Raw genomic sequence first — 14,128 nt, 5'->3', positions numbered from 1 at the left:
CCTATGTAGGTCGGCGTCAACAAAATATTTTCGAATTTGGAGGAGAAAGTTGGTGATTGGAATTTCGTGAGAAGTTTGCTCCGTAACGAAAAACGCCTTTGTTTTAATGACATCCATCCCAAATCCTGCATCATTTCAGTAGCACTCTCTCCCCTATTTCGCGATAATACTAAACGTGTTGCCCTGCTTTGAAATTTTTCGACGTACTCCGTCCATTCTAAGGATACCACACTACGCAGGAGTATTCTAAAAGTGCACGGACAAGCGTATTGTAGGCAGTCTCCTTAGTAGATCGATTACATTTTCTAAGTGTCCTACCAATAAAATGCAATCTTTGATTAGTCTTCCCCACAACATTTTCTATGTGTTCCTTCCAATTTAAGTTATTCGTAATTGTACATCCTAGATATTCAGTTGAATTTACGGCCTTTAGATTTGACTGATTTATCGTGTAACCGAAGTTTAACGGATATATAGCGGAAAGGTCGGGGAAAAAGGCCAGTGTTCACTCTGTCTGCTTGCCGGGGGGTCTCATCCGAGATGTGGAGGAGGCCCTGCCGGCGGCGATAGAGAGCACTGGGTGCACCCGACTGCAAATTGTTGCTCATGTCGGCACCAATGACTCCTGCCGTCTGAGTTCAGAGGTCATCCTCAGTTTGTGCAGGCGGTTGGCGGAATTGGTGAAGGCGGAAAGCCTCGCTAGCGGGGTGGAATCAGAGCTAACTATTTGTTGTATCGTTCCCAGAACCGATCGCGGTCCTCTGGTTTGGAGCCGAGTGGAAGGCTTAAACCAGTGGCTCAGACGATTCTGCGGAGATCTGGGATGCAAATTTCTCTACCTCCGCTATCGTGTGGAGAAATGTAGAGTCCCCCTGAATAGGTCAGGCGTGCACTACACGCCGGAAGCGGCTACAAGGGTAGCGGAGTACGCGTGGAGTGCATATGGGGTTTTTTTAGGTTAGAGAATTCCCTCCCTAGGCCCGACAAGACGCCTCCTGAGACGCGGCGAGGTAGGAGTAGTCAAAATGCAACAGGGAATAACAATATTAATGTGCTAATAGTAAACTGCAGGAGCGTCTATAGAAAGGTCCCAGAACTGCTCTCATTAATAAACGGTCACAACGCCCATATAGTACTAGGGACAGAAAGTTGGCTGAAACCAGACGTAAACAGTAATGAAATCCTAAACTCAGATTGGAATGTATACCGCAGAGACAGGCTGGACAGTGAAGGGGGAGGCGTGTTTATAGCGATAAGAAGTGCTATCGTATCGAAGGAAATTGACGGAGGTCCGAAATGTGAAATGATTTGGGTGAAGGTCACGGTTAAAGCAGGCTCAGACATGGTAATTGGATGTCTCTATAGGCCCCCTGGCTCAGCAGCTGTTGTGGCTGAGCACCTGAAGGATAATTTGGAAAATATTTCGAGTAGATTTCCCCACCATGTTATAGTTCTGGGTGGAGATTTTAATTTGCCGGATGTAGACTGGGAGACTCAAACATTCATAACGGGTGGCAGGGACAAAGATTCCAGTGAAATTTTTTTAAGTGCTTTATCTGAAAACTACCTTGAGCAGTTAAACAGAGAACCGACTCGTGGCGATAACACATTAGACCTTCTGGTGACAAACAGACCCGAACTATTTGAAACAGTTAACGCAGAACAGGGAATCAGCGATCATAAAGCGGTTACGGCATCGATGATTTCAGCCGTAAATAGAAATATTAAAAAAGGTAGGAAGATTTTTCTGTTTAGCAAAAGTGACAAAAAGCAGATTACATAGTACCTGACGGCTCAACACAAAAGTTTTGTCTCAAGTACAGATAGTGTTGAGGATCAGTGACCAATTTCAAAACCATCGTACAGTATGCGTTAGATGAGTATGTGCCAAGCAAGATCGTAAGAGATGGAAAAGAGCCACTGTGGTACAACAACCGAGTTAGAAAACTGCTGCGGAAGCAATGTGAACTTCACAGCAAACGTAAACATAGCCAAAGCCTTGCACACAAACAAAAATTACGCGAAGCGAAATGTAGTGTGAGGAGGGCTATGCGAGAGGCGTTCAATGAATTCGAAAGTAAAGTTCTATGTACTGACTTGGCAGAAAATCCTAAGAAATTTTGGTCTTATGTCAAAGCGGTAGGTGGATCAGAACAAAATGTCCAGACACTCTGTGACCAAAATGGTACTGAAACAGAGGATAACAGACTAAAGGCGGAAATACTAAATGTCTTTTTCCAAAGCTGTTTCACAGAGGAAGACTGCACTGTAGTTCCTTCTCTAGATTGTCGTACAGATGACAAAATGGTAGATATCGAAATAGACGACAGAGGGATAGAGAAACAATTAAAATCGCTCAAAAGAGGAAAGGCCGCTGGACCTGATGGGATACCAGTTCGATTTTACACAGAGTACGAGAAGGAACTTGCCCCACTTCTTGCACCGGTGTACCGTAGGTCTCTAGAAGCGCGTAGCGTTCCAAAGGATTGGAAAAGGGCACAGGTCATCCCCGTTTTCAAGAAGGGACGTCGAAGAGGTGTGCAGAACTATAGACCTATATCTCTAACGTCGATCAGTTGTAGAATTTTGGAACACGTATTATGTTAGAGTATAATGACTTTTCTGGAGACTAGAAATCTACTCTGCAGGAATCAGCATGGGTTTCGAAAAAGACGGTCGTGTGAAACTCAGCTCACGCTATTCGTCCACGAGACTCAGAGGGCTATAGACAGGGGTTCACAGGTAGGTGCCGTGTTTCTTGACTTCCGCAAGGCGTTCGATACAGTTCCCCACAGTCGTTTAATGAACAAAGTAAGAGCATATGGACTATCAGACCAATTGTGTGATTGGATTGAAGAGTTCCTAGATAACAGAACGCAGCATGCTATTCTCAATGGAGAGAAGTCCTCCGAAGTAGGAGTGATTTCAGGTGTGCCACAGGGGAGTGACATAGGACCGTTGCTATTCACAATATACATAAATAACCTTGTGGATGACATCGGAAGTTCACTGAGGCTTTTTCCAGATGATGCTGTGGTGTATCGAGAGGTTGTAACAATGGAAAATTGTACTGAAATGCAGGAGGATCTGCAGCGAATTGACGCATGGTGCAGGGAATGGCAACTGAATCTCAATGTAGACAAGTGTAATGTGCAGCGGATACATAGAAAGATAGATGCCTTATAATTTAGCTACAAAATAGCAGGTCAGCAGCTGGAAACAGTTAATTCCATAAATTATCTGGGAGTACGCATTAGGAGTGATTTAAAATGGAATGATCATATAACGTTGATCGTCGGTAAAGCAGATGCCAGACTGAGATTCATTGGAAGAATCCTAAGGAAATGCAATCCGAAAACAAAGGAAGTAGGTTACAGTACGCTTGTTCGCCGACTGCTTGAATACTGCTCAGCTGTGTGGGATCCGTACCAGATAGGGTTGATAGAAGAGATAGAGAAGATCCAACGGAGAGCAGCGCGCTTCGTCACAGGATCATTTAGTAATAGCGAATGCGTTACGGAGATGATAGATAAACTCCAGTGGAAGACTCTGCAGGAGAGACGCTTAGTAGCTCGGTATGGGCTTTTGTTAAAGTTTCGAGAACATACCTTCACCGAAGAGTCAAGCAGTATATTGCTCCCTCCTACGTATATCTCGCGAAGAGACCATGAGGATAAAATCAGAGAGATTAGAGCCCACACAGAAGCACACCGACAATCCTTCTTTCCACGAACAATACGAGACTGGAATAGAAGCGAGAACAGATAGAGGTACTCAGGGTACCCTCCGCCACACACCGTCAGGTGGCTTGTGGAGTATGGATGTAGATGTAGATTCTTTTTATTACTCATCTGGATGACCTCACATTTTTCGTTATTTAGGGTCAACTGCCAATTTTTGCAACATACATATATTTTTTCTAAATCGTTTTGCAATTTTTTTTGCTCTTCGACGACAGCGTCATATGCATACACCCTAAGACGGCTGCTCAGATTGTCTCCCAAATCGTTTATGCAGATAAAAAACGGCAAAGGGCCTATAACACTAACTTGTAGAACGCCAGAAGTCACTTCTGTCTTACTCGAAGACCTTCCGTCAGTTACTAAAAATTGTGACCTCTCTGATAGGAAATCACGAATCCAGTCACGTATCTGAGACGATTTTCCATAAGCACTCAATTTTGCTACAAGCGGCCTGTGTGGTAGTGTCAAAAGCTTTCCGGAAATCCAGAAATACAGAATCAATTTGAAATCCCTTGTCAATAGCACTCAACACTTCATGCGAGTAAAGAGGTAGTTGTGTTTTACAAGGACGATGTTTACTAAATCCGTGTTGACTATGTGTCAATATACAGTTTTCTTCGAGGTAATTCACAATGTTCGAACACAATATATGTTCTAAAATCCTGCTGCATATCGACGTTAATGATATGGGCCTGTAATTTAGTGGATTACTCCTACTACCTTTCTCGAATATTGGTGTGACCTGTGCAACTTTCCAGTGCTTGGGTACGGATCTTTCGTCGAGCGAACGGTTGTATATGATAGTTAAGTATGGAGCTAATGCATCAGCATACTCGGAAAGGAACCTAATTGGTATACAGTCTGGACCAGAAGACTTGCTTTTATTAAGTGATTTAAGTTGCTTCACTACACCGAGGATATTTACTTCTACGTCACTCATGTTGGCAACTGTTCTTGAATCGAATCCTGAAATATTTACTTCGTCTTCTTTTGTGAAGGCATTTCGGAAGGCTTTGTTTAGTAACTCTGCCTTGGCAGCAATGTCTTCGATGGTATCTCCATTGCTATCTCGCAGCCGAGCAGTCTAAGGCGCTGCTGTCATGGACTGTGTGGCCGGTCCCGGCGGAGGTTAGAGTCCTCCCTCGGGCATGGGTGTGTGTGTGTTTGTCCTTAGGATAATTTAGGTTAAGTAGTGTGTAAGCTTAGGGACTGATGACCTTAGCAGTTAAGTCCCATAGATTTCACACACATGTGAACATTTTGAGCTATCGCGGAGAGAAGGCACAGATTGTGTCTTGCCGCAAGCATACTTCAAATACGAGCAGAATCTCTTTGGACTTTCTGCCAAGTTTCAAGACAAAGTTTCGTTGTGGAAACTATTATAAGCATCTCGCATTGAAGTCCGACCTAAATTTCGAGCTTCTGTAAAAGATCGCCAATCGTGGAGAATTTGCGTCTGTTTAAATGTGGAATATTTTTTTCGTTGTTGCTGCAACAGTATTCTGATCCGTTTTGTGTTCCAAGGAGGATCAGCTCCGTCGTTTGTTAATTTATTTGGTAGAATTCTTTCAATTGTTGCCAATAAGTGGAGACTGTCTTTCAGGAAAGCGTCAAGTGAATTTTTATCTACTTTTTTGAACAAATATAATTTTCTTTTATTTTTGGAGGATTTGGGGGTTATAATATTCAGTCTCGCTACGACAACTCTGTGTTCACTAATTCCTGTATCCGTTTTGGTGCTCGTTATTAACTCAGGATTATTTGTTGCTAGTAGGTCAAGTGTGTTTTCACAACCGTTTACTATTCGCGTGGGTTCATGAACTAACTGCTCGAAATAATTTTCAGAGAATGCGTTTAGCACAATTTCGGATGATGTTTTATGTGAACGTCCGGAATTAAACATGTATTTTCGCCAACATATTGAGGGAAAATTACAGTCACCACCAACTATAATTGTAGGAGTCGGGTACGTGCTTGAAATTAAACTCAAGTTTTCTTTGAACATTTTAGCAATTGTATCATTTGAATTGGGAGATCGGTAAAAGGATCCAATTATTACTCTATTCCAGTTGGCAACAATGACCTCTGACCACATTAACTCAGAGGACTTACATACTTCAATTTCGCGACAAGATAAACTACTTCTCCCATAGTGATCAGAGCCATTTGAAGATAAACTACTTCTAACAGAAACAAACACGCAACCGCCAACCGTGTTTAGCCTATCATTTCGGAACACCGTTTGGTTCTTTGTAAAAATTTTGGCTGATTTTAACTCTGGCTTTAGCCAGCTTTCAGTGCCTATATGGATTTGAGCATCAGTGCTTTCTATTAGTGCTTGGAGCTCTGGTACTTTCCCAACACAGCTACAACCATTTACAACTGTTATATCGATGGTTCCTGTATCTACGTTTTTCCTGTGTTCGTCCTGCACCCTTTGAAGACCTTCGTGTGTTTTCCCGAGACCCTCTAACCTAAAAAACCGTCCAGTCCACGCCACACAGCCCCTGCTATCCTTGTAGTCGCCTCCTTCTTATAGTGGACTCCTGTCCAATTCAGGTAAACCCGAAACCCAACCACCCCATGGCGCAAGTCGAGGAATCTGCAGCCCACACGGTCACAGAACCATCTGAGCCTCTGATTCAGACCCTCCACTCGACTCTGTACCAGAGATCTGCAGTCGGTCCTGTCGACTATGATACAAATGGTGAGCTCTGCCTTCACCTCGGAGGCAAGACTGGCAGCCTTTACCACTCCTGTTAGCTGCTCGAAACCAGAGAGAATCTTTTCTGATCCAAAGTGACACACATCATTGGTACCGACGTGAGCCACCACCTACAGTTGGCTGCACCGTGTGCTCTTCATGACATCATGACATCCATGTCTGGAATGACTCCACCCAGTATGCACACAGAGTGTACATTGGTTTTCTTCCCATTCTTGGCAGCCATGTCCCTAAGGGGCACCATTACGCGCCTAACGTTGGAGCTCCCAACGATCAACAATCCCACCCTCTGTGATTGCCCGGATCTTTCATGCTTAGAGGTTTCCTCTGAAACAGGACGGGTGCAGGCATCTGGCTCAGCGACAGCGTCAGCCACAGACAGCACCTGGAACCTGTTAGTTAGACTAACCGGGGAGGCCTTACTTGCGGCCCACTGGGAAGTCCTTAACCACCTGCAACGCCCCAGGGCAACCTCCCACTCGATCACAGGTGAGAGGTTAACCTCAATGAGAGCAGTAACTGGGCTGGCCACTGGTGAGGACCTATCAGAGGACTCGGCCGTATTGGACGTCTGTTGGATCCCCACAGCCGGCCCACAACAGTGGTCCCCATCTAATGCAGCCTTAAGCTGTGTAACCGAAGCAATCACAACCTGGAGCTGAGAGCGAAGTGTCACCAATTCTGCTTGCATCCACACACGACCATCACAGTTCCTATCCATACTGAAGACCGTGGAAAACTAAACTACCCATGTGATCGGACTATCGGCACGTGCTGCAGAATTCTACTGCAGATGCTGACGAAAACGCAGGAGCTGACCCGAGAAACTATATAAATTAGATTAATATGCAGAGATTCAAAAACCTAGCTACCGAAGCACTCAGGTGAAACTGTATAATTCGCCCCTGATTACATAAGAATCTTCCATTTCAAAGCATTTGCGACGATCCTGTCTGACAGTATACTACCAACTGTCTTGCCGACGTTGCGTTTCGGAGGTTTAGAGTGTAATGTCGTTTTCTTCAGTTACTATCCATTTTTTACAATCTGAAGATGACAGCTAAGTCTGTCGAAACTGGTGTTTTAAATAAAGAGACATTTATGCCATCTTGGCTTTAGAATGTTTTTAGCTAAAATATTTAATTGATGAGAGATAGTTAGATAACTTCTCGAATGGCGCCGTGATCAAGAAGTAGATTTTTCTCGATTGATAAGTAGAACGTTCAGATCATTGTTTACAGAGACATTGTGATTGTGTTGAGAAATTGTGTCATGTATTTGCGACACTTTTCAGTGTGTTGCAGCATTCAATAAAAGTTATTTCACCTGCCACAATAATGTGCAAATTACTTTTTGAAGTCACCTTGAAGAGTAAAGATTAAGTTCAAAAATCAAAGAGTAAATATCTCTTTCAAAAAGTAAATGCTTTTGCCTAATTCGTGTTCCAGTCTTTAAGTCAATATATGCATTGTACTACACACATATAAAGTAGCCTGTGTTCCTACTCAGAGTTCAAGTTATCTCCATGTCAAATTTCATTAAGATCGTTTCAACGGTGTAGTCGTGAAAACTTAACAGACAGAATTACTTTCGCATTTACACTGAAACGCCAAAGAAACTGGTACACCTGCCTAACATCGTGTAGTGCCCCCGTGACTACGCAGAAGTGCCGCAAAAAGACGTGGCATGGAGTCGACTAATGTCTGAAGTAGTCCTGGAGGGAACTGACACCATGAATCCTGCAGGCTGTCCATAAATTCGTAAGAGTACGAGGGGGCTGAGGTCCCTGCCGAACAGCTCATTGCAAGGCATCCCAGATATGCTCTATAATGTTCATGTCTGGTAAGTTTGCTGGCCAGCGGAAGAGTTTAAACTCAGAAGAGTGGTCCTGGAGCCACTCTGTAGCAAATCTGGACGTGTGGATGTCGCATTGTCCTCTGGAATTGGCGAAGTACGTCGGAATGCACAATGGAGGTGAATGGATGCAGGTGATCAGACAGAAGGCTTACAGAAGTGTCACCCGTCAGAGTCGTAGCTAGACGTATCAGGGGTCCCATATCACTCCAACTACACATGCCCCACACCATTACAGAGTCTCCACCAGTTTGAACATTCCCCTGCTGACTTGCAAGATCCATGGATTCATGAGGTTGTCTCCATATCTGCACATGTTCATCCGCTCGATACAATTTGAAAAGAGACTCGCCCGACCAGGCAACATGTTTGCAGTCACTAACAGTCCAATGTCGGTGTTGACCGGCTCAGGCGAGGCGTAAAGCTTTGTGTCGTGCAGTCATCAAGGGTACACGAGTGGGCTTTCGGCTCCGAAAGCCCATATCGATGATGCTTCGTTGAATGGTTCGCAGGCTGACAATTGGTGTGGCTCAGTATTGAAACCTGCAGCAATTTGAGGATGGGTTGCACTTCTGTCACGTTGAACGATTCTCTTCAGTCGTCGTTGGTCCCGTTCTTGCAGGATCTTTTTCCGGCCACAGCAATGTCGGAGATTTGATGTTTTATCGGATTCCTGATACTCACGCTACACTCGTGAAACGGTCGTATGAAAAAATCCCCACTTAATCGCTGCCTCTGAGATGCTGTGTCCCATCGCTTGTGCACTGACTATAACAACAGTTTCAGACAGACTTAAATCTTGATAACCTGCCATTGTAGCAACAGTAACCGATGTAACAACTGCTCCAGACACATGCTGTCTTATGTAGGCGTTGCCGACCGTAGTGCCGTATTCTGTCTGTGTATTTGAATACGCATGCCTATACTAGTTTGTTTGGCGCTTCCGTGTATAATATTGGTATGTGAGTATGGATATTCCCGGGTTCGATTCCCGGCGGGGTCAGGGATTTTCTCTGCCTCGTGATGACTGGGTGTTGTGTGATGTCCTTAGGTTAGTTAGGTTTAAGTAGTTCTAAGTTCTAGGGGACTAATGACCATAGCTGTTAAGTCCCATAGTGCTCAGAGCCATTTGAACCATTTGAGTATGGATAGGAAAGAAAACGACACCACAGTTGAGCATTTCACACGTGACGTCTCTGAAAAGAGTAAATGTTAGTGTGAATGCGGTGTAGGGGCTGCTGAGCGCAGGTGAGGGCACCAACGTGTTGACAGCCATTCGATTCTGATATCTGTAGGCGCAGAACTGCGTACTTACCGAGGGGAAGAACTCCGCGACGGACACGAGCGCCAATGCCAGCAGCAGCAGCACGGCGACGCCGGCGAGAGACACGCTCAACACGTCCCTGAAAATGCCACCGTCCGTGAGTGCGAATCGTGCTTACATAGTGACAATATGCGCTGACCTCTTTTATGCAGGCTATTTGAACAAGAATCACCACAATAGAGTAATAGCGAAATTTGGGAAAATAACTCACAAAATAGGTGTATATTACATCAGTTGAAAGCAAATTACTTTTATGTGTAATTCTGCAGGCTATCGTGACCGTTGTCATTGAAGTTAAAATCTTCTGTGTTATTAGGCCGCATCATATTTCTACTAAAATGACCGACGTTTCGACCTCTCTGCTGGAATCTTCCTCAGGATCTTATGGTGTCCATTACCGCTAGAACACTGTCAGAGACGAATTTTTTTTTTTTTTTTTCTTTATTGTTATTTTCAAACCCGTACAAACAGGCAGGCTGTCAGCAGCATGGTACGCCGCTCTTCAGCCGCAGAGGAGATAAAGAAAGAACAGAAAGAATACACAAATGTGACATAACGGTGGGTAATAAAACAGTAGACACATAAAGACAAACACGGAGCCGTTCACACTCGACGATAATTCACTACAAACTGGAGTCACGACGCACTAACACTGAAGATGGCGATGGCACAGGTGAACGATGGAGTATGACGGGAACACTGAACACGAAACACGACGGCACTCACGAGACACTGATGGCGATGATCTCCGGCGCGCGAATGTCCACTCAGCGTGTACGAGTCCGGGGACCTGCCAATAGTGGAGGTGGAGGAGGAGGAAGGGGAAATGGGAGAGGGGAGAGCAGAGATGCCATGGGCAAAGGAGAGAGGGGGAGGGAGGAAGGGGGAGGGAAGCCCGGAGGAGAGGGTAGGAGGGAGGGGGGAAAGGAAAGAGAAGGGAAGGGAAAGGGGGGGAGGGAGGGTTCCTGAAGGAAAGGACACAGGAGAGGGGGGGGGAGGATCAAAGTTGATAGGAGGGGTAGATGCAGGGGAGGAGGACATCATCAGGGAGGGGGAGCTGGCGGAAGCCACCTTGGTAGAGGGTAAGGAGGGTGGAGAGATGGAGACCGGGTGGGACGTGGGAGTACAGGCGCGGCAGCGGGCGGGGGTGGGAGAGGATCGGGGAGACGAGCGGGTGAGGAGGATCGAGTTTACGGGAGGTGTATAGGATTCGTATCCTTTCGAGGAAGAGGAGGAGGTGGGGGAAGGGGATAAGGTCATATAGGATCCGCGTGGGGGAAGGGAGACGGATGCGATAGGCAAGGCGGAGAGCATGGCGTTCAAGGATTTGGAGGGATTTATAAAAGGAAGGGGGGGCGGAGATCCAGGCGGGATGGGCGTAACAGAGGATAGGGCGGATGAGGGACTTATAGGTGTGGAGGATGGTGGAGGGGTCCAGACCCCACGTTCGGCCGGAAAGGAGCTTGAGGAGACGGAGTCGGGAACGGGCCTTGGCTTGGATTGTCTGGAGATGGGGAGTCCAGGAGAGGCGACGGTCGAGGGTGACGCCAAGGTACTTAAGGGTGGGGGTGAGAGCGATGGGACGGCCATAAACGGTGAGATAGAAATCAAGGAGGCGGAAGGAGGGAGTGGTTTTGCCTACAATGATCGCCTGGGTTTTGGAAGGATTGACCTTGAGCAACCACTGGTTGCACCAAGCGGTGAACCGGTCAAGATGGGATTGGAGAAGGTGTTGGGAGCGTCGCAGGGTGGGGGCAAGGGCGAGGAAGGCGGTGTCATCGGCAAACTGGAGAAGGTGGACGGGGGGTGACGGCGGCGGCATGTCCGCCGTGTACAACAAGTACAGAAGGGGGGAGAGGACGGAGCCTTGGGGCACACCGGCGGAGGGGAAAAAGGTGTAGGAATCGGTGTTATGGATGGTGACATAGGAAGGACGGCGGGAGAGAAAGGAACCGATCAGACGAACGTAGTTAATGGGAAGGGCGAAGGTTTGGAGCTTGAAGAGGAGACCGGAATGCCATACGCGGTCATATGCGCGTTCGAGGTCAAGAGAGAGGAAGATTGCGGAGCGACGGGAATTGAGCTGTTCGGAAAGGAGATGAGTGAGGTGAAGGAGAAGATCGTCGGAAGAGAAGGACGGCCGAAAGCCACACTGGGTAACAGGGAGGAGGCGGTGCTGGCGGAGATGCTGGTGGATGCGGCGGGTGAGGATAGATTCCAGGACCTTGCTGAAGACCGAGGTAAGGCTGATGGGACGGTAGGAGGAGACGGCGGACGGCGGTTTGCCAGGTTTGAGGAACATGAGGATACGGGAGGTTTTCCACAGGTCGGGGTAGTAACCGGTGGACAGGACTACATTGTAGAGCCTGGCCAGGGTGGAGAGAAAAGAGACAGGAGCTTCACGAAGGTGACGGTAGGTGACACGATCGTGACCAGGAGCGGTGTTGCGTTTGGTGCGGAGTGTATTGATGAGATCTTGTGTGGTGATGGGGGCATTAAGGTCCGTGTGTGGAATGTTGTCCAAGTACTGGAAACCAGGAGCGAGGGGAGGGACAGAGGTGTCAGTTCGATCGCGGATATCTGGGAAGAGGGAGTAATCGAACTGGGGATCATCAGGGATGGAAAACACATCGGACAGGTAGGAGGCAAAGTGATTGGCCTTACTAAGGGCGTCAGGGAAGGGATGATCATCGTGGAGAAGAGGATAGTAGGGGGTGGGTGTAGTTCCGGTAAGGCGACGGAAAGCGGTCCAGAACTTGGACGAGTTTATAGGGAGGGTAGCAGTTAAACGGGTGCATGTCTGTCGCCAGTCCCGGCGTTTCTTGGCCGCGAGCAAATTTCGAATGTGTCGCTGTAGTTGCCGGTGGCGTCGTAGTGTGTCCGGGTCACGCGTGCGGAGGAAGGCACGGTAGAGGCGACGGGATTCACGGAGGAGGAGGACGGCCTGTGGAGGTAGGGTAGGACGGTGGGGGTGGATGGCAACAGTAGGGACGTGGGCCTCCACGGCCTCAGACAAGGTCTGCTGGAGAAAGGAGGCAGCATGGGTGACATCATCGGGACGGCGGTAGGCGAGAGGGTGGCTATCGACCTGAGTGGAGAGGGTATCCCGGTAGGCATTCCAGTTGGCACGGGAATAGTCATGGATGTACTTAGGGGGAGGGTCATGACGAGGGTCGGGGCGGGGGCGACGGCCGTCTAAAACGGTGAGGAGGACAGGGAGATGGTCGCTACCAATAGGCTCCAGGACATCCACCGTAATGCGACCAAGGAGGTTGGGGGAGGAGAGGATAACATCGGGAGTGGAGTTGGATTCGGGACGAGTGTGCTGGGGGATGGGGGTCAGAGACGAGTGTCGCGTCCTCTTATAAAGGGGAGTTTTCTCGCGTTCGTGCTGGAGAAGTGATAGTATTGGTTAAAATTCTTATGGCTACCATTGGTAGGCCATATTCATAGGCTAATATTCCCGCTCTGATGCAGAATAAGGGGCGTTGTTGGCTGATCCCCTGTAGATACCATTGCCGGCCCATCGTCATTGGATAGAAAGGCGCTATTCCACAGTTATACTAGAAAAGTGGTATTGGTTGAAATTCCAGCTGCTACTATGGGTTGGTCGTCATCATTGGCTGGATTCGAAACGGACAGAGCAAGAGAGGGGGACTGTTTACCCAAAATATTATTGTCCGCTGAAGTGACTTACAGCGCGTTGTTTACGTCGCTCGCACACCACGGCCGAGTATTCACTTCCCTGATGGCGAGGAGCCACGATGCCGGAAGCCTGTAGCCGTCCTCTCTATTGAACGTACATGCATTCTTGGAAATTCCTACCGCTTCTCGGACTTTGCTTCTATAAATGTTTGTTTCCGTAGACAGTGCACGTACGTTATTAAAATCGATGTCAGAGTCACAGATTTCATGATGTTCCGCTATTGCCGATTTTGCGCTTTGTTTCAGCCACATGTGCCGTTCGAGTTCATTTATGCGTTCCTTAACAGCTCTTCCCGTTTCACGTACATACACTTCACCGCAGCTACATGTCACCTGATAGACGACTGCATTGTGGAGGCAACCAGGTGCATCCGTTTTCCGTCGGAAAAATCTTTTATTTTGTTTTGACTAAAAAACATGTCTGAATACCATTTTTCTTTATGAATTCTTCTTATGCAGTCAGTCACCCTAGAAACGAACGGTAACCTAACGGAGTTATAAGGCGGTTCCTCAAGATTTTAACTTCAAATTATTTTTATCTTTGTTTACATTGGATGGCAGATATTCAGTCCGAAATCAAATCGTTATCGAACCAAATGCTATGTCGAATGTCATTTAGAAATCCGTAACTCCGTTACTTGATTCTTGTCTATGGTATAATTGGACATACGTTAATGAAGCACAATAAGAAAGAAAAGAAAATGTACAAGTGTGACAAGTTATATGACCGTGCAACTGTTCCAGATATGTACGTGGATTTCTGCAATTGTGATTTAT

General features: G+C 46.9%; 1 protein-coding gene across 1 annotated transcript in view; it reads right to left on the bottom strand.

Annotated features, from left to right (window-relative positions):
• LOC124775800 (adenylate cyclase type 3) overlaps positions 1-14,128 on the bottom strand; it is a 458,110-nt gene that overhangs the window by 154,979 nt on the left and 289,003 nt on the right. Inside the window, exon 12 of the mRNA XM_047250630.1 lies at positions 9,638-9,725. Within this exon, the coding sequence (XP_047106586.1) occupies positions 9,638-9,725 (88 nt within the window). The remainder of the gene's footprint in view (positions 1-9,637; positions 9,726-14,128) is intronic.

The sequence above is a fragment of the Schistocerca piceifrons genome, chromosome 2 (genome assembly GCF_021461385.2).
Source record: "Schistocerca piceifrons isolate TAMUIC-IGC-003096 chromosome 2, iqSchPice1.1, whole genome shotgun sequence".
Taxonomy (NCBI): domain Eukaryota; kingdom Metazoa; phylum Arthropoda; class Insecta; order Orthoptera; family Acrididae; genus Schistocerca; species Schistocerca piceifrons.
The sequence above is the reverse complement of the archived record's forward strand: the minus strand, read 5'-3'. Positions and strand labels throughout refer to the sequence as shown.